The sequence below is a fragment of the Tenebrio molitor genome, chromosome 9, assembly GCF_963966145.1.
Source record: "Tenebrio molitor chromosome 9, icTenMoli1.1, whole genome shotgun sequence".
NCBI lineage: Eukaryota > Metazoa > Arthropoda > Insecta > Coleoptera > Tenebrionidae > Tenebrio > Tenebrio molitor.
The window spans coordinates 7,678,153-7,701,629 of NC_091054.1; the positions used below are offsets into that span (position 1 = coordinate 7,678,153).

General features: G+C 40.9%; 1 protein-coding gene across 1 annotated transcript; it reads left to right on the top strand.

The window, feature by feature from the left end:
* Nucleotides 1-2,534: 2,534 nt before the first annotated feature.
* LOC138137782 (uncharacterized) lies at nt 2,535-22,682 on the top strand. The gene is made up of 10 exons (XM_069057330.1): nt 2,535-2,945; nt 17,039-17,361; nt 17,502-17,795; nt 18,366-18,676; nt 18,726-18,866; nt 18,919-19,463; nt 19,513-19,812; nt 19,861-20,132; nt 20,185-21,887; nt 21,938-22,682. The coding sequence occupies exons 1-10, from the start codon at nt 2,929-2,931 to the stop codon at nt 22,211-22,213; spliced, it is 4,182 nt and encodes a 1,393-aa protein (XP_068913431.1). The 5' UTR covers nt 2,535-2,928; the 3' UTR covers nt 22,214-22,682.
* Nucleotides 22,683-23,477: the final 795 nt, after the last annotated feature.

Genomic DNA, 23,477 nt, shown 5'->3' on the forward strand with positions numbered 1-23,477 from the left:
ATCGCATCGAAATCGATATAGCCTCCGATTCGTGTCGTTAAGATGCAAATGAGCAATTTTAAGAGATTGCTGATAATTGATCGGACAAGTTCCGGGAATGTATCCACGCTGATTGGCGCTAATTCGCAAGCCACACGAAATCAGGGTTTGTTTATCTCATCCGACGAGGAAACACTGATTTACGGGCGATCCGTCCGCGGAATTTGATATTTTCGTTGATGTATCGATGATCTCTGCCACCAGGAAAAAATTCCGTGACCGATCGTCGAAGTCTCCGGAGTGGCGTGCACCGAATGGCGAAACACCCAAAACAAATAATTGAGAAACTTAAATATGACATTTCGCAGTGCGCCTCTTTTATCACTTTCACTTTCTTGGAATTTTTATTGTCGGGAGCACGGTGGGACGCAGCAGCGTCTTGCAGTTTCGGTCCCGGCCGACTGCGCGAAAATTGTGCAATTCGACGATAATTAATGTGAGGTCTAATGTCACGGACGCGCCATTAATTAGCATCGAGAAAAAACAAGCGCCGTATACACATTTTCATTTCGCTGATTTATTTTTCGATTGGTCGTACACGCGAAATCAATTGGACGGAGATCGGCCCGGTACGCGGACTCTTCCAAGTGTATCGCGTTATTGTTGCACAAGACCTTGCCCGATTAGTCTGACATTTTATACCGATCTGCATGACATTGTACTTGCTTCAACGCTTCATTTTTTATTTTGTTATGTTTTTTTTCACTTCCTTTTCCTCCATCCGATCGGCGGCTCGTCAGACTTGGCGTTACCGTGTGAACTGGAGCTTGTAATGCGATTAAAATGACTGTTTCTTCGATTTTGTCTCTATTATTGTTGTTGGCAGATTGTGTGGGAGAAATGCACGATTAAATGTTATATTATTAGAATATTACACAATCGATTGTGTAATGAATAACGTCAAGTGCTTGTTGAGTTAGGAATCGACAAGTATCTTCAAGACGATTTAAAAAAAAAAAACAATAATCTGGAGCACCAATTGACCACAGTACCTGTCAAAATTAAAATGGGTGGGGCTAAAATGATAACAGGTCGTCATTGGCTAACGGTTAATTTATTAACCAATAAACTTGTAGACAGCTGTGGGGGGTGTTACGAAGAGTAGTTATCTTTCTACAATTTATAATTAAGTCAATAAGTCATAAATTAAAAATGTCGTGATTAAACTTAATAACTGTGGTGAAATAAAAGTGAAAAGATAAGGAAATATTTAGGATCACGTGTCGAAAATTCGTGCTTTTGTTAAAAACTCACAAATAGGAAATCAGTAATTGTCACGAAATTGATACAAAATAATTTTGAAAATTTGCATAATTCAGTTTTTATGAGTTTCAAATGTTTTAACAATTTTTTTTTTGTGAAATTTTAAATCTGTTGGCGTTCTGTTTTCCTTTATAAGGTGCTCATTAAAATATCAATGTAGAAGAATAATCGAAATTAATTACTGCTGATCGATGCCTATTACAGCATCATTAATCATCGTCGTCCTTGAGTCTACCATCTGAAAATTTTAGGAATCTCCCATTTGCTTCAGGTAGTCGTTCGTCGAAATTTACTCATGCAATTAAATTGAATTTAATTAACTAGCAGTACGGACACACTTGTGTAAAACCAGTAAAGATCATCGCTATCAAATTTTTTGTGTTGCAACCATAGTAATCCGGTATTCCCGGTGAACCACTCATTCATTTATCATAATTTGAGTAAAACTGAGAGAACGCGATGACTCACCTCACCCGTTATCCTGGCGCACAAAAAACTGTTCCTGTCGACATCCTGAGCGATTAGAGTCGCTTTCTTCTGGTTGTAATTAATGGAAATCGCGAGGCCTCTGTTATTTCTTCTTCCGACAGAATGGGTGCGTTTATCGAAGATTGGATAATGACGGGGTGACGCAACGAAGAAGCAAACAAGCGAAAATGCACGATGCACAATTTTCGTTTTTCTGTTGGTACCACTGTTTCACCACCGGAGGCAAGGCAACTGGGTGACTTTGACCAGTGGTACAAAACAATTGCGTCCCGGAGCAAAAGGGGATGAAAACGAATTGCCAAAGTGGAGTTAATGCAAGAGTAAAAAATAAGTTGACGTCAGTGATGGAGAAATCGGAGGTGCAATTAGAATTATGTATTACCGAACTGAATCTATAAATGAAAAATTTGTGTTTAGAATAGTAGTTTATTTGACGAGTTTGTGTGTAAATTGGGCCTTTTTTGGCACGTGTGGGCCCACGAGTGCCAAAAAAGGCCCAATTTACACACGAAGGAGTTGAATACAACGTTTTTTTGTTCGACGAGCCCGTTAAAGGCTCCAAATCGCTTAAAACCTTTAAAATTAGCTTGACGTTTCGTTTTGACAAGTTCTGACATTTATCAAAATCCGTTCACATAGGAGAAAATTCTCAAATTCTGACAGTGTCGAACAAAAAAAGGTTTTGAATAGGGAGTTTCGGGGTTTGGTACGAGTTTTTTTGGGAGATTTCAACGGTGGGTCGGAAGGGCAAATGATTTTTGTAGAAAAATCAGCGCACGTGATTGTCCAGACGAGGAGTGGAGGGGCCCGTCAGAATTTTTATGCAAACGCAAACATTTTGAGTGATCCTGATTGGCGGAGGTCCCCGGCAGCGATTCAACTTTCTCCGGTAATAAGCTCCTCGTGGATTTACAGAGAGCACAAGAGTTCGCGTTGTGAAACGGACGAGATCCTCTGCTGCGGGTGTCGCGGACTTGGAATTGTTCTATCTTCGATTTTCAGACGTCGACCGTGGAGGACAAGGCCCCACCAGCATCCGGGTGCGAATTCTTGTGATTATGTGTGCGATTTCTTGCCGGTCTGTGTGATTCTTTCCGCGAGTTTTATTGTCAGTGATTGTATCTAGTTACCCATGAAATGGAGTTGACTTTTGGGTAAGTCGAAACTGTCAAAAATTCCCCCATAGCGGAATCAAATTTTTTTACGAAAACATTTTCCACTAAAACGAACCGATTTTCGATTTTTTTCAAAACTGGACGCACACTCTGTATATTTGTTGCGGTAGCGACGGTCCCATTACGCACAATTGTTCCGAACGTAAACGGACGTTCACCATTCATATGTATGAGGCATTTTACATAATAAATGGGCGATTTCGGGCACGTCGCGTTATGGACGATGCTCGTTATGCGTCGACTTTGTATACAGGGTGAAATTTCTCGTCGTGGGCTAGACGAGTGGTGTGAATAATGTATCGAAAAATTTTCACCGCTGTTTTACATAAAGCACAAAGCGACAACTCTTCAATGTGATAAAAAAGAAAGTTATTTCGGGAGTGTGGCGTCAAAGTGGGCGTGAGCGTGCTAAAATCATAAAAACAACAGTTTTTTTTTTATTTTTAAATAATGTTTACTTAACTAACATGTTTCTTATTATTTTTTATTCGGTTTAATTAGCACATACAATTCGCCGCCAGGTTCATTGAAAATAAATTTAAAAATTGATTAATTTTTTTTTTTATTGCTAATCAGAATGATATTTTATTTATATATTTAATATGAACATGTTTCTTTCTTCACTCATTTTGTATTTTATGGTTATTACTTTATTTATTATTATTATTATCAATAATGTATTTTTCTGTTTAATAATGTCACCATTATTATTATTAATATTATTATTATTATGTACTAGATACTAATGTAATTTTTAATATTTTTAATTGAGTGATGCAACTGCAGAATTATTATAAACATAAAAGCTATCTAAGTGGTTTAAAAAACCTAAATCGAAAAATAATAACTTTGCAAGGTTAACTTGTTTTTCCTTTCAGAAAAACAAATGTTACTTTGAAAGATTTTTATTCACAAAGGGGTTGTAAAATGGGAAACGAGTACCTACATAAAATATGCATTTCTTATGTGTCAAGTTTTAATTTTTGCTTTTATTCATTTTGTAAGTAAAGCCAAGAAATAAGGATTTTTTGGGTCTCTAAAAGGTCAGTTTCACTTTCTCACTTTTTCACAAAGAAAAAAATTAGTACATACCTAATAACTTAAAATTTTTGACATAAAATATAAAAAATAAAATTTATAGAAATCTAAGTACGCTGAGTTTATGAACCTCTTTTGTTAACAACAGACATGCAGTCAGTTGTTGGTGGCAGAATTTTGAGTTGTATTGGCTCACACTGCAGATGTTGTATAAGCTTTTTCGCATTTTTCGTCATTAACGTTCTACATTTTTTGCGTAACTACAATAATCAATCAAATTGTTCCACAATTCTTCACTTAAACTTTAAAGGTCATCACACTAGATGGTATCACTCACGCATCCATTTTTCCCATGCACACATCCTTACAAATAATACAACTAACCCACTTAAAAATGTTTACAATGGAGATGGCCACGATAACAATTAAATACAGCTAGAGCCGAACTTTATGCTATTTTCGACAGATTTTTAAATAAATGGACGACCCTGTTGATGTGTCAGTAGAACTGCCGCCTCGTTTAAATCAAATCGGTGGAAATCCAGCCAATCAGAACCGTCGAATGTTACTAAATAATAAAACATCTAATTAGGCAAGCCTCAATATGTAACACTGTCATTATTAATGGACCTGTCGTCACTTTTTCGGTTTTTTCTCACGGTATTTCATCCACCGAACATCCATAAATCCGTATCCAGGCCAATCGTCGAAATTTTTCAACTTTTTGAACGCATTAAGAGGCTAATCGTGTTACTTCCAACAAAGAAATGTGGTGTAATTAAATTCCACCCTTGGGGTACGGATTGAGAAAGTTGCGATTTGCATAATCGTGGGTGTAATATTGCCGACACGTGATAGAATGAGACGGACGGAATGCATGTTCGACGAAAAAACTAGCTCGTGCTGGAAAATGTAACGACATTGTTGTTGTTATCGTCTGGTAAAAGTTTTTCTGCTCGTAATTCTGTAATAATTACTAAACATGCATTTAATTATGCATGATTAATTACGTAATTAAGAAAGCATCAGCGTTGGTGAACGTACCCCAAACTGTGCCGCACGCTTTTTCCCTGGGACTGACTACAACCAAATGACAGTTTTGCAAACTATGATAAAAAAATTATTTGTTGCCATGGAGACGAAGACGAAACGAAAAATATATACTGGGTGAAAATTGAATTGTTGACTTTTTATGAGTCAACAACAAACATAATAAAAAGAAGCTGAGCAATCCATAAATATTCATAGAAATCGCGGATTATTTATTAGGAACGTTGCTGTTTGAATCAACACTGGAAAATTCTCTCTTTCACGATTCGAACCAATCGAGTTGATTCTTTTCTACACTTTGAAAACACTTAATTTGACACTATTCACACGACTTGCACAACAGATTGATCCCAAACTGTCTTGCCAAAGTCGACACAATCGCATTTGTGAAACCTTCGCCAATTCGAAACAATTTTCTCGATTGCGGTTACGCAAGGGTCCGACCTTAGACCCCTATTGTTCGCCCGAATAAATCCGCTGATGCATTTTTAATGTCACTGGAAGCGCTTTCGATCAGCACTCGATCGTTTCCTTATCAGCTGGGATTCAAGGCTTGACCGGTGCCGTCCATCAATTAAGAAACCTCCGCAGCTTGTTGGCCAAGCGCAAAAAAATCGTTAAATATGAAAGTTTGTAGTAAATCGCGTTTCGACATCTGATTTTCAGATGTGTACACTGTGGTAAAAGTGCGCTTTTTTAGACTCGAATTAATTCAGAGAAATTCTAAACCTTCTTGGGTTTGGTGATCGGTCACGTGATCGCGAAGACAATCGCTTGACGGGAAATTGTTGCATGCAAGACCGTTCGCAACGGTGAACGTCTGCCGACCTTCACGCCTTCATTCAAATTTCGGCGGCGATGACGTCACCGGTGCCACCAATCGCGTCCATCTGGTCGGCCACGTGACCCGCGACGACGGATCGCCCGCGAAATGCACTCTCCCATAATGAACAATGTCCGTGCGATATTCTCACCGATTATTTCGCTCCTACATGAAAGAGCACTCGTTACGTGGCCCATTATGATGCTAATTACCTGGGGACTTTTCCTCAAGAAAAATCGAACGTGGCGTAATCAATCTCGTCAGAAGTGGGTTACCGATGCGAATACTTCTCCACGCCCACGACGAACTCTATAACGACTCTGATTTAACCAGTTTAGCAAAAAATGTAACGAAGGTGATTTATGATGGCGACCGTTGTGCAATTGTCATAATTCGACGATGCGGCGAAATTCGGGTCAAAGACAGTTTTTGAGATAATCGAGCCATTAAATCGTAATTGACTCAATGCCACAACGTACATGACAAAATCATTGTTCACAATTGGTGTGCACCTCTCCGTATGCCACTGTAGCGTTATCGAGTGGGCATTGCACGATTTCGGTTGCGTTAAAGTGCGCAAATATTGCAGGTTGTGGTGCAAAGAGGTGTACGGTGCAACAAGTGGGCAGCAAACATTTCGTAATTGTTTACGCCGGGTTTTTTCGCGCCGCGATTACACCCCTCAACGATGGCCCCGCTTATGCTGCAAGGAAGTGTACATGTAACTTTGCGTGCAATTTTATGCAAATTAATCTCAAAAATCCCGTCTAATGGCTCATTACCATCAAACTAACGATTATGACCTAGCAGAGATGTTCAAAGTGTGTGTCCTTCCTCACACAATCCGGCGTAAAAATTCACTTATTTTTAATGTTCAATTCGGCGTTCCACGCTAATTAATCATTTAATAAACAACAGTTACACAAAGTGCAGATAATGACCTCCATACGTACCACCAACACGTTACATAACGGAATTGTTAACACTTTTACCACAATTGATCCCGATCCGAACACCGAAACTGTCATTTTCAATTCGGTGCCAACTTGAACACACAAAAATCTCCAACAACCGAAAGTACCACAATTCATTTCACGCTTTTTCGTCCGTCATTATTATCATTATGCGTTCTGGTAATTAACAAAAGTGAATTTGTTGAGGGAAATAGACCGCTGGTTTGTGCTACCAAGACCAAGACAATCTGTACGCGCAATGTCAATGCCGGATTAAATTCAACCAGAATGAAATGAATGAAATCAGTTCGGTGATTGACATTTCCGTTGCTCTAATTGGTAGTTTTTCTCTCTTTAATTCGGCGGTGTCAAGTTCGGCAATTTTCACAATTAGCGCCGATTCCGAAAGCGAACAGATCATTGACTTATGTTTTTGTGAAAATCGCTAATTGCTTTGACCGATTTTTTTTATTGTTGTTTATCTGTTGTTTTTTGTCTACGCCAGATGACGTACGACAAACGTGTAAGTCATCTTTGAGACTGATTCTCCGAACAGGTGTCAAATTAGATGTCAAAAGTGACAGTTGGGCGTTACGTCTTCCTCCACACGTAAAAGAATTCTTCGAAGAGGTTGCGCGACTCCACTTGATGTTACACTGGAATATTAAATAATAGACTACAACCGACAATTAATAAAACAAGAAAGTGGCAAACACGAGATATCTATGGAAAATACCGGTTGATCAAGATTCGTATCACTCCTTTCACGCTATAAAAAAGGTTGAGTTCATCGTTTGGCACGCTAAAAAATAAAAAACGTGCGGTTTTCGCTTAGAACGTTCTTCTATCTACACAAAGAAAAATAGCGCTGAGTGACAACGAACTTGCGCCACATCATCATTAGCTCCATCAGACACTTTTGGTTCTCGTTCTTTCCAATTGTTCGGATTTAATCCTGGGGTCCTGACACAAATCCGTCTTGAGAGACTTCGATTCAGATCTAACGGATACATTTGTGTCGACTGTTGGCCAACCGGCGTGTCGCAACAATGAGCGGTGCTTCTTCTGTTGCGTAGGACAGTTGGCAAAATCAGTGGGTGGGCTGATTTTTATCGGATAATTAATATTCTTTTGTCGGGGGATTTGCAACGGAGGGTCGAGGGGTCAAGGGAGACAGAAAAACTGCAATGTCATGTTGGACTGAATGCAGATGATGACATAATTTCGGTTGGGATTTGGATGTTGAAAGACGTTGACGATGCGTTGATGGCTTTGGAGTTTGTGTGACAAGAGACGAAATTCGGTCAAGAGTAGATGGTAGAGATCTGTTGCTTGTTAAAAGCGAGTTTTACGACTTTTGTGAGCTCGAACAAGAACTCGACAAAGGCAAGAATTTCTATTCAACAGTTTAAGAGAATAATGACCGCAAGAATATTCATGTGGAGCTCATTGTTGAATCGTCATTGTCAAGTGAAAGAAGCTTTTGACAAGTCTTTTGGATTGATTTTTACACAGATGTTCTAGGTTGTAGGAGGCCAATGGTACAACAGTTGTGGATTCATCTATGTGACCTTTGAAGTCGACTGATTGAAGTCCTTTTGACTTTATTGACCAACGCTTACGCGTTAAGGAAGTAATGCAAATTTCTGGCTGATTCTGAATCTGGTTTGGCCCGCCATTATCCTAATTGCGGCCATTTTGCGCCTAATTTGAATACCTTATTATCAACAAGTTACTACGTGTCATTGAGACTTGAAAAAAATTCCTCTCGACTTCCGCGTTCAAATTCTAACTCCTTCTCGAGAAAAACAAAGATTCCCGCCGCACAAATCAAAATCCCATCTCCATCTGTACCGGATCTTGTGATTTTTCAGTCGACTCCTCCGTGTCTCGTCGAGAGAAACCTTCGATTTCACTGGAATTTCTGGAATTCATCAGCGAAAGTACGTCGTCTGCGTGGTGTGCGTGCGTCGTTTCAAAATTTATCTTTGTCCGATGGAATGGAAATCGGTGCGACGACGGGAGGTTCAAGGTGACCAATTGTTGGCACCGATCGTCCCGTTATTCGGTGCCGATCGAAACATGTCATCAGGCCAAGTGTATATGGACTGACCGAATAATCTACATACGGTTCGATCTATGATCTCATCGGCGAAATGGCGTTGTTTACGATGACATCGACGACGGTAGAAAGCGACCGACGTCTTCGCTTCTGTCACTGCGGCGCAGAGCGCCAACTTGGAACCACCACCGCTCTGCGTGGATTGTCCAACGGGGCGCAAGATCCTCCACTATTTTGTACGACAATCGTGGGTGCCGCAGAAATGGCAAAATCTGTAACCAAAAGCCAAGAGACAAAAAAGTTATTAGAATAATTGCCTGGCCAAGTGGTGGCACAATTATGAAGATTATAACGATTTCTCGTAACCAGTTGAAGCTTTTCAACGTGGGTTTGTTCGCATTATTAAGTTCAATCTGCTTGAATTGTCCCGAAATTAAAATGATTCAGCCCAATAATCAAAATAATCAAATACAAAAACAAATTTAAGCAGCTATGCTAATCTGACAAAGAAACTAAACTATATTAACCTATCTTAGGGCACTAATTGTAAGGAATTAAATGAGTTATATGAATGTAAAATTGCATTATAGGCAACAAACTACTTCTGAAAGTCGACGATTGCGATGTCAGAAACAGTTGACGTGACGCTACAGATTTGTCGTTATTGTGCAATTCACAGACGTCATATCGTGACGAAATAAAGTGCATAACACAGCCAAGAACCATCTCTTTCTGACAAACTTTATTTGCAAAAAATCCATACAGTGGTTTTTGAGTTAATTGGGTGCAAAGAGATTGACAAAAATTCTAAGAACTGTAGAAATGTTTCTGTGTCGCCTAAATAGCCAAAAAAGTTACATACAGGGTGTAACAGAAAAAAGTGCATTTATTTTAACTGGTAATAGTACTCATCAATTACAACAACATTTCTAAATAAAGTTTCTTGGAATTTGCAAAATTGAATTGCCATTTTTCCCCCCTTATTTTGACGTGCCGTTCACGTTGAATGCAATTTTATATATGTATCTGAAAACTTTTTTAAACAGGAATCGTAAAAACTGAATGTTTTTATTCACTTCGTATTGCATTTGATGAATCAAATGGTTTCATTTTCGTTTGTTTTTTTTTTATTACTGCTGTTTGTTTTGTTTTTTCATTTGATGTAATTAGATTAAAATCGTTCCATAGGCGGGTAAGCAAATTTTTCGTAATTTTAGATTATTTTTTAAAACCCTTTAGAATATGTTGTCGAAAATAATTATTTAGAAAATTTGTTGTAGTAGATGAGTCCTATTACCAGTTAAAATAAATGCACTTTTTTCTGTTACACCCTGTATATTATACACGTCATATTGTACTATATTAGTTTACATTTTTTTTTGTAATATTTGTGGTTAAACCCTAACGTTGAAGCTGAATTGTATGTTTGAGAGGTTTTTTTTTGAAAAATAAAAGTTTTCACATTGTATAATGTAATTAATTTTGAGGTTTCAACAATATAGAGTTAAATTAGCAATCTACAGCATTTACCGTCGGAGAAATAAAATTGATCCTTGAGCTACACCTTGGGATTAGACGAGCAACTGGAAATAAGATCTGAGAAAGCAATTGTTCTTAATTCATGTAATAACAGATATCAAATGTTTTTAAAATTTTTTTGAGTATTACATTTGGTTGTTTACTGATGTTATGCATTAAAGAAATACATTCCAGAAAAAAATATAAATTTATGAACAGTACTTTGTGCTCCATAACCTGTGTCATTCGGACAAGAGTAAGAGTAGAAAATAAAGACGTCTAAATACATTTTATGTTAAATAATTAATAATTTTATTGGCATCTGGGGGAAGTACTAGTTGTTCTAAAGAGTACTACTATTCAGTAAAAGTCAAATTTCTGTATATGTAAATGTTCACATGCAATAAAGGACTATTACAAACAAGTAATTGCGTATTTTTAATGAAGAATCATTTATAAAAGGATCAACACTGAAATATAAAAAAAGAATCTGTGAAAGTAAAAGATTGCAACGCCAGAAAACACTTGACATGTTGTGACACGACCGTACGCAGTTCTGATTAAAATCGACGAAACAGAAATAAGCAATTGACGAGTCTACTACACTACAATAATTCGCCACAAATTTAACACTATTGTGCAGCTCCCTGACGTTTTAACGTGATGAAACAAAGCGCAGAACACAATCAGGAATCCTTTCTTCGTAAAATACTTTGTTTGACGAAGATTGATCCAGTAGTTTTTGAGTTAACTGGGTGCAAACAGATAAACAAAAATTCCAAAAACTACAAAAAACGCTGAAAAGAGAAATTTTCAAGTTCATCTTTCTTTAATAAACATAGGTAAATGGAAAAGATCTTCTGTATGTCAGAAAAAGCAAGCGCTTGCAGTAAGACCAACCTGATTTAATCTATTAAAAAAAACTGCAAACAAATTTCAGCGTTTCGCTGCACACATTCCCACTTTTAATTGCTAGTAAATTATTTTAATAAGACATACGTATGAGGTAACACTTCAAATTCTTATGTAAGCAACGACACACAATTATTTCCTCAAAACGCTTATTTTTCGATTAATTAGATTTTCGCAAAAACAACCTGTTTTCGTGCCGATTCAAGGCCGACTCTTTTAAAATTCTTCGTAATTTTAACAACCATACATAGAAAATTGCTGCTGCTGGATAACAGAGCACATTCCGCCTCGAAGATGGTTCTGGCCTTGACTAAATGTCAATGTTTCTAGACGGAAGTTGAAGGCTTCCAATTTCAAAAAAAAAATTCCCGAAAATTTTGACATTCTAGTCGTCGCAGAGGTGGTTGACATTTCACCAGTCGAATTAAGCGTTCCTAGGTGTAGAATGGCACAACCGGCCGAAGGTCGAAGGTTCATTCCGAAAACAACGAAAAACCAAAAACTTTCTACGCGCACTGCAACCATTAACGATCTTAAACACTTCCGCCGTGTGCCGCAAATAAAAAGTAAAACGTGAGGACAACAAAAGAAATTGCAAACACAACGAGAATGGAAGAAAGCAAAAATCGATCGCACTTTCTACGAGACGCCGGCACAATTAATTTGATGCATTTTATGCAACAGTTATGCAATTTTTTATTTGTTTTTGTAGGCGAACTGGATTCGGTTGTTAGTCACGCGGCTCGAAAAGCCGTTCAAAATTGATTTGTGAAAGTTGAGTATTGTTCGAAGGAGCAATTATCCTTAAATGCTTAATTCTTGACGAGGGTACCCAAATTATACGTTTTCAAAGTTGTAAACAAGTCCCACCATGTATTTTTCACGTTTCCCATTCTGGTATCAACAAACTCGCAAATAAAGCGAAAAGGTCGTAAAACTCCTCTATTTTTGGACGAGATTAATGCAAATGTGCAAATTTAAAACTGTGCACTGTCGGGGTTCATATTTATGGACCATCATTACATCATAATTTTCCAAATTTATACAAAAACCAGACGATAAATTTACAAAATTATAGCTTCACGAGAACAACGACTGACTCTAGAATCTGTGGCCTCCAGTTCTGTACTTCTCTTAATTATCCTGCGTGTTACGCTATTACGAAACTGTAACATGCCAATCGTACATTCGAATTAGAAATTAGACGGTGAGGCAAAGTCAAAGTCACGTGTCACTGAATGAAGATTAAGTTAGTAGGAATGTCGAATGAAAGTAATCTTCGGTGAAAGTGTTCGTGAAAAAACTAAATAAATAAATGAATAAGAACGTAAATAAATTAAAAGAAGACCGGTCTGTATAGAAATTACATGGGATCGCATAATATCGAAAATTCGATTTTTTTTTGGCTTTCCAACTGGATTATCGCTTGCTTCCTAGAAAGTTTGATGTAATTATTACCTTGCCCTAGCTCCATAAATCAACATTGTTCGACCGTATTTGGTATAATTGATGTCTGGGTAATGAGTGGAATTCGATCGTGATTTTCTATTCAATGGTAATGCTGGTACGGAATGTGGTACCATGGGTGTGATTTTTTGATTGGATTTTTTCGACTGACGACCAAGTAATTAACTCCACACATTAGGTACACAACTGAAAAAAGTAATTACTTATTATTATTATTATTAGTGTTAGTTGCCAGTAGCGAGTCCAAACAATAATAACAAATTAGTGCGTTGAGCAGGGTGCATTTTTGATGTGTTGGCCAACCTGATCTGGTGCCCACTGGGCGTGTTTGGTGACTGACTGAAATAGAACTGAATAATGTACTTTGTAGCATGAACAGTTTGCTTTGAATAGACAATAGATAATATTTCTTCCTTACTGCACAAGTTGTATCATGGGTGCGGTACAAAATATGGTGACCGAAGTTTATGCGGTCACCTTGTTGAAAAAACTTTTTGGACTTGCTGGGAGAAATAATAAAGAACTTTTCCCCATCGCCGTAAATGTCCATGACTTACCATCGGCGAGAGGCGAAGCAAACGGGGAAAGTTTCCATTATTTCGTTAATTGAAAAAAACTAAAATAATAATTATAAAGAAGTTTAATTTATAATATTATACGTGAAACTCATTGGTAAAATAACCAGTGAAAGTCACTCTACCGATTAGTTTTTAACGTCGTTGTCCACCACCTCATTAGACCCAACACGCGACAATAGTAGTCAAGTTCGACTAGTGCAGCTTATCAATTATGCAACAATGATTGCAAACAGCAACTCAAGGGAACGTAATGTTGTAACTTACAATAAGTGACACGTGAGTTGGCTTCTGTAGAATCGTTCACCATTTGATTTCCAAAGGTCAACGTACAATATCATCGACTCCATGACTTAATCAAACGACGACGGTTCGTGGAAAAGCGAAAATTATAGTGAGGAATGTTGGCGGTGTCGATGATTGACTCTTGAAAAAATTAAAACACAAGCCGGATGTTGCGATTAAATAAAGATGTACGTGACTGCAAATACGTTGACATGTTGTTGGCAATAGCTGGCTTGACTGGCACCAACGACAACATCAGGGTTGTACAAGGTGGTGGAGAGAATTTTAGTGGAGAGTTGCGTCGAGATCATTTAACATATTTGTCTGCACGGTTGGTTGCAAAAAAAACGGGAAACGAAAACTTTCCTAATGTAAATTTGGTTTTGTCGATTTGTCAATTAATTGCCTACTTGACAATACCTATCACGTGATTTTTAAAAATGTCATTGAATTTTGACGTTAATTCTCATATATAATATACCAAGGGACAGATATATTGCTGGAAATTTTTTCGAGCAGTCCTGACAGACGAGTGTTTGCAGCAAGAAAATTACACGAGGGCTTCAGCCCGAAGATAATTTTGAGCGACAAACACGAGTGTTGGACTGCAAGAAAAAATTTCTGGCGATATATATCTGTCCCGAGGTATATTCGGAAGAGAATCGCCCGAAAAAATTTTTCCCTAGGGCAATTATATGGGAAATTTTCCCTAGGGAAAATTTCCGCTTAATTAAATTGTGATTGGTTGCTATTCAAATAATTCGGAGTTGTGATTTGTCAATAAAAATCATGTGACATTTGAGGGCGATTCTCTCGTAAGAAGGTTTCACACAATTTTATTATGACAGTTCCAGTTTTTTTTGCAACCAACTGTACTACACTACCTTGTTATCAGTGGGTTTAAGTAATGAAGAAACAAAGTGAAAATGGAACGCACCCCCAGTGGTCACCCATCCCACTATTGATCGGAAGCAACGTTGCTTCACTTCTATGACCGGATGACAATTGATGCTTTCGGGGTGGTGGGATTGCCATATTACTATCATTATCAAATTAAGATAATTGTTAAAGAGAGAAGAATAAAAAGAAAGAGAAGTAGTAGAAGAAACTGTTTGGTAAAAACTGAAGTAGGGAAGTTTGGTATCGAAGTTACTCAAGTTTTTGATCATGGTCTAAGTTTGGGTTTTTTGTTGTTGCATGGATCGTTGCGGTTGCAGTTTTGGTGGAAAGTGCCGCTTATGCAACACCGAAGATAAAGCATTTTAACCAGTGATGATAGTGGAAAAAACGTGCTGGCACCGCTATTAATTTGCCTCTTTTTGCGCCTCCCAAAGCAGCAGGAAATTGTGCAACTGTTGGTGCAAAGCGAAAATTTCCGAATCGAGCGTTGCACTGAAGAAACAACATTCCTGCCAAGCTAAAATATTTATTGAGATTAAATGTTTGCGTTGATATTTAAGACGAAATTATTAACAACATTAACGATATGCAAATAATTATTGTGGGCAATTACTTAATGTGTTTCAAGGTGAAGAAGAAATATTTACGATGGTTACACTCGAGGAAACTCGACTTGTTGTTTTTTGGCTGTCTTAAGGTTAACAGCTTTCTTCCTTTCGTTTTCCTGTCCCTCTGTCACTCGTTCTTTGTTATGTCACATGCTTATTGTTACAGTTATGCACGGATTCCATTCCACTTCACTCGGAATGTTCTCTTTCTAATTCCTTGCAACTTTCTGCAGGAAATGCTTCTTTAAAGTGCATCATCGATTTCTCCCGTGCTCAATTTTTATTAAGTCAACTCCTAAATGACAGGCGAAGGTCTAACAAAACTCACGAGTCTTGCAGGCCTTGCCCTTTGACCTTAACCTTCCAACGTATTTTGTCAATGAAACTAGTATTATTATTATTTTGTTGTCGATGTTTCTATTCTTAATCCTCGTGTTCGTGCTTGTTTTTTTTTTGTATTTAAATCATCAAAGGTGACATCAAGGGTAAGGAATTCGCACACTCCTTAGACCCGCGTAACGCAATAAATTCTCACCAAGAAACTCTTGATTGGCTTTTCTACCGATTCAAAGACTAAAACTACACCAAACGTGGTAGAAATACTACAACAATTTTTTTTCTTATAGCATCCGACAAACCACAATCTTCTGTTCCTAACCACAAACGGTAAACTCAGTTGACCTTCTGGATGTACTCACTTAGAAATTTAAATTTATTTGAAGCGAAAAAATCTTGTTGCGATGAAAAATCGCTGATGGTCTTGAAACAGATCGATCGTGAAAGAGCAAGAGTTCTAAATGTCGTTCTATTTAATCCAACTGAAGGACTACACAAAGGAAATTTCTCAAAAACCCAATTAAATTTGGTAATAACCACCATCTGTTCTTTTCTTCCTTCTTGGTCTTCTACACAGCAGAGCAAAATTTCGTAACTTTACTCTTGACATTTGTGAAGCAAGGACAAGTGCATGACTTTTATCTGTCAAAACGAAACCGCCCCCCTACAAATCTGGTTCGAAAACGACACCCATTATACTTAGTGATGACGCTGCACTTTCACTACCATCACCAACGTCCACGGCAATAACCCATTCTCGTCCAGTTTTAATTATCTCTTATATTTACAAACCAATCGAACGTACACGTTAGTTGTATTCAACCTGATTAACCTGAACACACCTCTTGGAGGTTACGATGCTGAAAAACGTAATTAGACAATAAGTGGCATCTGCTGAGCGGGTGAAGGCGAACGATGCAAGAATGGATGTCACATATTTGTCATTGTTGTCACAGCATTATAGTCATGATGAGAGTTGTTACATCAGTCGATGTTTATTACCTCGATGTCCAATAAACTGTAAAGCTAATTAAAGGCACATAAAGGTTAATTGCCTCTTAGACAATTTTGTGCATAGAAGAGGTCCCGCTGTGGGGCTTTGGGGGACGCTGCGGTTTGCACCTGGGAACAAGGGCAACTGTAGATTGTGACTCACCCTGTAACGTTTAAGAACCAGTCACAATCCAAAATGGGAGTTTGTGACTCCGGTTCGTCACACAAAGACGCGAGTAATTGGTGAAGACAATCATGTTGTTGGTGTTGATTTGATTACAATAAATGACACGATAAGTGTCTTAATCACTCACCGCAAGCGATGATTTTTCACGATCGTGACCGTGAGCAGCGGCTCCATCTTGTTTTCGTTGCGAAACTGGCGCACGACTCGCAGGACCGGACTAGAATGAAAAAAATTTGCAAAATCGAGTTTTTGTCTTGGCCAAATGTTGCAACATGTGCATCCCAGTAAAGCGTGTTAGTGTGTCTTAGCGCAGATGTTGTCCAGATGATGTCTTCACCATTAATCATCACGTCTTGTGGTTCCAGGTTAACGCTGCTGACAACCGTCGCTCTTCTTCCTAACTTGAGTCAAGGTCACACGAGCCTTCAACCTTACGAGTACAACATCACCGTCTACACCCGGACCTTGCCGGAGGAGCTGAAGAGCACAGTCAGGACCGCGCTTAGGGCGGAGCGGCAAGCCGCGCAACCCAATAACAGGCAACAGCCCTGCAAGCCTTTGGAGGCTGTCCCGTGCCCCCCGAACAAGTACCGCAGGCCCTCCGGCGAGTGCAACAACGTGCGGCACGCCCGCTGGGGCAACAGGGGCGCTGCGTTCCTGCGGCTGCTGCCCCCAGCTTACGCCGACGGTAAGGGTCAAAAGTCAGGCTCGTGTCGCGAGCGGAAACGCGAGTAATTTCACTTCTGCCGTGAAAGTGAGGTACTTTCTCCAGTCCGGTCCTGGCTGGCCCTCGCTGACACCGTCGATGATGGATTGGTTTTGTTGCAGGGAAGAGCCAGCCTCGCCAGTCCGTGAGCACCCACGCCTTACCCAGCCCCCTCGATGTGGCCTCCACCCTCCAGACCGTCCCCTCGACCCCTCACGAGTCCGTGACCGCCCTCTTGGGGGCCTGGGGCGAGCTCCTTTTGCACGACTTGGCCAGCACAGGGAACCTCCGCAGCCAGGATTGTTGCAGCGACGAAGCCAACACCCACGGAGAGTGCTATGGGAGAGTGGGCCACGGGCAATGTCGAGACTACATGAGGACGCTGCCGGCTGTCGATATGGATGACTGCGCTTTCGGTAAGTGAGCACATCCAAATATAGACATTTGTACGGTGGCCACGTGCAGGAATTAGTTGGCCATGAAAGTGCAAGTGTACACTTAACTGTGATTGTCTATTGTTTTCGCTAAGTAAACGCGATTACTTTTGGCTATCGCCATGGCCCACTTTGAGGACCGAGCCCTCTTCAGGCCGGTGCGATTTCCGGAAGAAGCGGATTTTCGGCTTTCTATTTGGAGTCAATGAAATTTTAACGATTTTATGATAATCTTCCGTTGTTACGCCACTGCCTTGCTAATAAAGCGAAGAAACTACAGGAAACATTTTTATTACTTCTCACTTCATACAGAATTCTAGTGCTGTGCTTTTTCCAACCATCACCTTCTCCTACAATTTTTTTTATGATTAATACACCAACTGACTCTTCCACCTTGAGATCTAGGCTCCCCTTGGGAACGATAATAGATCAAAATTTGCTAGACAGTACTGGCGGAAGCACCAAAATCATTCTATCGCCAAATTGACAATCACCAATCTGCAAGGACATCTTTTTGCTTGACATCATCTTCACATCTGATTTTTTTGACAGAACACCGTGACCAGATGAATCTGGCGTCATCCTTCCTCGATGCTTCTGCGATCTACGGCAACACTGATCAACAAGTCGAGAAGCTCCGCACGTACGACGCCGGCCTTGTCAACGTTTCGGCGTGTTCTTCTTGCAGATCCAACGCTCTCTATTCTGCCATCTTGAGAGAACACAACAGAGTTGCAGTCAATTTGGCTCAGCTGAACCGACACTGGACCGACGAAAGTCTTTTCTTGGAGAGCAGAAGAATCGTGACGGCGTCCATCCAACACATCACTTACAACGAATTCTTACCGACAGTTCTCGGCAATGTGAGTCAGCACTCCGTGATTGGATCTTTGTCTTTAACAGTCTTTGCAGGAGGCTATCGTTCAGTCTGACCTTCAGTTGCAAACCCACGGGCGGTTTTCCAAGTACTCCAGCTCGCACAGAGCTGGAGTTTTCAACGAGGTAGCCATGGCTGCTCTTCCGGCGCTTTTGTCGATGATACCTGGAAGTCTGGTTGGTTGTTGCAATCCCTTTGGTCGCTCAATCTTATTTCTTGGTGTTGCAGATGAACGAAACCGTAGAGAATTTTGCAGAGATGGTAGATGTTTTGATCAGGACTCCTGCGCAGGTTCCTAGCATACATATGATGGTACCGTTAAGATCCGACTGGGACACTGGATCTCTCTTTGTCCATATGGGACGCGACCACGGCATCCCGGGCTATCCCAAATACCTCCAAAAATGTCAAAACATCACAGTTTCGTCTTTCAACAATTTTACCCAAGTGGGGATTCGACCTGAGATGATCAAAGCTCTCAAATACTTGTACCACGTTCCCGAAGACGTTGATCTTCTTGTGGGAGCTTTACTAGAGAAACCTCTTCCTGGAGCTATACTCGGAAGCACACTTGCATGTCTCCTGCGAGAGCAGTTCATCTTGTTGAAGCAATCCGATCGCTTCTGGTACGAAAACGACTTACCTCCAAGTTCACTGACGACAGAACAGCTGAGCGAAATTAAGAAAATTACTCTGGCGGGGCTCTTGTGTGCCAACACTGACTACTTAGACAAGATCCAACCCAAAGCTTTCGTCCAAGAAGATCCCTACCTGTACGTTGTTCTCCCCTTGGTGGCAACCATTCAATTTGGTTTTTTCCAGAAACGCGAGAATCTCCTGCGATCAACACCCTCTTCCGCAACTGACAGCATGGTTGGAGATGGACCACATGGCTGACCTCTCTGAAGACCTCCTCATGGAAGCGTTGGTCAAAGCCGAGCAAGACGTTCTTCAGAGACGAAAAACGGAGTACGAGCTTTGGGCTACTGTCGGTGGAATCGACCCGAAATCACCAGCTGGGACCGCTGCATCGTTCAGCAAAGCCAACAAGCAGGCTCTCAAACTCGCCAACACGTCGCTGCTCTTTGAGTTTGCCTCCAACGAAATCATCAACTCGCTTATGTAAGACCTTGGTCTCGATCGAGAGTTGTTTCTCTATGTAGTTTGCAGGCATAGGCGCAGGAAAAGACAAATCTTCGAGAACAACGTCATTTCGTCAGTGTTCCGAGACGAATTGTCTGATGGTCTTCAGAGTGTTGACATTTCTTCGCTGATTCCTGCAAGCGCTATTGATCTGGACCACCACTGCGACGAAAGCGGACCTTGCGACCCCAACACTCCGTATAGAACCATGACGGGGTACTGCAACAACTTGAGGAACCCCAACTTTGGCAAGAGTCTGACCACTTTCACCAGACTCTTACCTAGTGCTTACGACGACGGTAGACGACAATGCTATGTGTTTGCGTCAAATTCTACTTCTTTGGTTTGCAGGAATTTCTAAACCTCGCCTTCTTGGTGCTTCTGGAGTTCCACTTCCGTCACCCCGTATCGTCTCCACTTTAATCCATCCTGACATCAGCAACCTCCACTCTCGTTACACCCTCATGACCATGCAATTTGGACAGTTCTTGGACCACGACTTGACAATGACTCCTATCCATAAAGGGTTCCACGAGTCCATTCCAGATTGTCGTTCTTGTGACAGTCCTAGAACAGTCCATCCAGAGTGTGCTCCGTTTCCTATTCCATCCGGTGATCACTACTATCCAGAGATTAACATCACGTCTGGGCAAAGAATGTGTTTCCCCTTCATGAGGTCTCTACCCGGTCAGCTCCAACTAGGACCAAGAGAACAAGTCAATCAAAATACAGCCTTCTTGGATGCTTCTCAAATCTATGGTGAAAATCCGTGCGTCCTGAAGGATTTGAAAGGAATCGGTGGTAGGATGAACTGCACTCAGCGACCTCTCAAGCTCAAGGATTTGCTACCACAAAGTGATCATCACCCAGAGTGTAAAGCTGCCTCTGGACTTTGTTTCATCGCCGGGGACGGTAGAGCTTCGGAACAACCTGGATTAACAGTGATTCATACTATTTTCATGAGAGAACACAACAAACTAGTTGCGGGGTTGAAATCGATCAACCCCCATTGGGAAGATGACAAGCTCTTCGAACAAGCTAGAAGAATTTTGGTCGCGATCAATCAACACATCACCTACAACGAGTTCTTGCCTAGGTTGCTCAGTTGGAACGCTATGAATCTGTACGGTCTTAAGCTCCTCCCTCAAGGCTACTACAAGGACTACAACCCCAATTGCAACCCCGCGATTTTGACCGAGTTTGCGTCTGCCGCGTTCAGAGTGGGACATTCGCTCTTGCGACCTCACATCCCTAGACTCAGTCCCTCCTATCAGATAATCGACCCTCCCATTCTTCTAAGAAACGGTTTCTTCAAACCTGACATGCTGCTCCAGCACGGAATGGTGGACGAGATCGCCCGAGGCCTCGTGTCAACCCCTATGGAAACGCTCGACCAGTTCATCACCGGCGAAGTGACCAATCACCTCTTCGAAGATCGCAAGATCCCCTTCTCCGGAGTGGACCTCATCGCTCTGAACATCCAACGAGGTCGCGACCACGGCATTCCCTCCTACAACAACTACCGCGCCCTTTGTAATCTCAAACGCGCCACCTCCTTCGACGACCTCGCCCGCGAGATCCCCCCGGAGGTCATAACGCGCTTCAAACGAATCTATGCCACCGTCGACGACATAGACCTCTTCCCGGGAGGCCTGAGCGAGCGGCCCTTGCAAGGGGGCCTGGTGGGGCCCACATTCGCTTGCATCATCGCCATCCAGTTCCGCCAGTTGCGCAAGTGCGACCGCTTCTGGTACGAGAACGGCGACTCCACCGTGAAGTTCTCCGAGTCGCAGCTCGCCGAGATCAGGAAGATCACCATGGCGAAGGTGATCTGCGACAACCTCGACGTCCACGCAGACATGCAGAGGGCCGCTTTTGACCTCCCGTCGAACTTTTTGAACCCGAGAGTGTCTTGTCAGTCCCTGCCCCATATCGATTTGGGGGCGTGGAGGGAGTCGGCGGGGTCTGGATGTGTGATTGGAGACAGACAAGTGGAGGTGGGGGAGTCGGCGTTTCCTTCTCCTTGCACCAGCTGCATCTGCACCCAAGAAGGGGTAACTATCCCGATTTGATGTAGAAGATGTGTTGCAATGTTCTGTTGTAGGGTCAGTGCGCTTCTTTGCGAGTCACCGATTGTTCCCAGCTCCTGAGGGAGTGGCCCAAAGAGGTGGTCCTGCGGGATGACGTCTGCTCGGCCCAGTGCGGCTTTCTCCTCCGGAACGAGGGCCCTCAGCCGAGCCTCACCACCGACCTGACGCCGCCTCCGGCGCGCCATCTCCGCTCCAGGCAGCTGGGACGGCCCCCTCGCGTCCCCATCAGGAGCTACAACGGTTTCAACGGTTTCAAATTCCCGGATTTGTCCGTGTTCATAGCCAAGTGATTAATTTATAACGTAAGAACTAAAGGTTGTGATTCTGTACAATGAAAGGGGAAGAAAAGGTTGGAGTCGGTCAAAATGGGACAAACTATTTATGCTCAACGTAGAATTAAAAATTTGTAAATAAATCTTTGCCCCAGGTGCTGTTCTAGACCACTCCGCTTCTGTCACCAGTTCGGTTTTATTTATAGTACTGAGCGTACCAAAATAGTACGAAACCTGCATGAGTGTATATAGTGTGTGTGATTATGATTTACCAATTGTAATATCTCTACTTTCCAGTATCTTTAAAGGCACAAATGTTACCAATCTAGGTTAAGCGTCTTTAATTTAGTCTCTCATTATTATCCTATTTTTAATTATCTTGTCATTGTTTTTATGTACACTGCCTTCCACAATTATTATTCTCTATTCTGTTGTTAATACTTGTATTCTCTGACTATACGATACTAAATATAGTTATTTTTTTAAACCCGTTTACTTTAATTTATTCCTCGGAACACTGATCCAATCTCGCATGGACACGTACACGTAAAATGACAACAAGAAAAGGAATTCCTTTAGTCGGACAAAAAATTGTTGAAGCAAACACGAGGCGTGGTCCCGTTGCCAGTTTTTTCTTCAGACACTGACTGATTAATTCATTAATTCGAATTTCAATCTTGCTCCCACAACTTAATTAAAGCGACTAAATAATATTTTGGGAAGAGTCTTGAGGGGGAGGTGCCGCACCGATGTCTAAATTTGTCTTCGTCGACGTAATCGCCGCAAATGTCAAAGCCTTGAGCAAAAAATGGAAAATACTGGATTTGACAATCTATATACTAAATAAAATTGAAATGTCTGTCTGTTAGTTAAGCGATGCGGAAGGCATTACAGCAGTGTTTTAAATTCTTGTCTGTTTGGTTGTTTGTTTGAATACACTTAAGTCAAAAACTATTTGATCGATTTTCTTCTAAGAAAGTTTATCAGAAAGGGAAAATTCCTGATTGTGTTCTGTACTTTGTTTGATTATTATGTGATGCCAGGGAGCTGAACAGCAACGATAAAACTGTACCGAATATAGCGCGGTGTGGTGGGCTCGCCTCATTTATTTCTGTTTCGTTGATTTCAATCTAGGCCATTTTATACCGTTATCAGATGGGCGATCAAAGCCGCAGGCAAAAGCTAGTTCACAATAAAAGTTAAATTAAATAAAAATTAAAATACAATTATTGTTTTACTTAAACACACATAATTAAATTAAAATTATAATGACGTTGTGGAA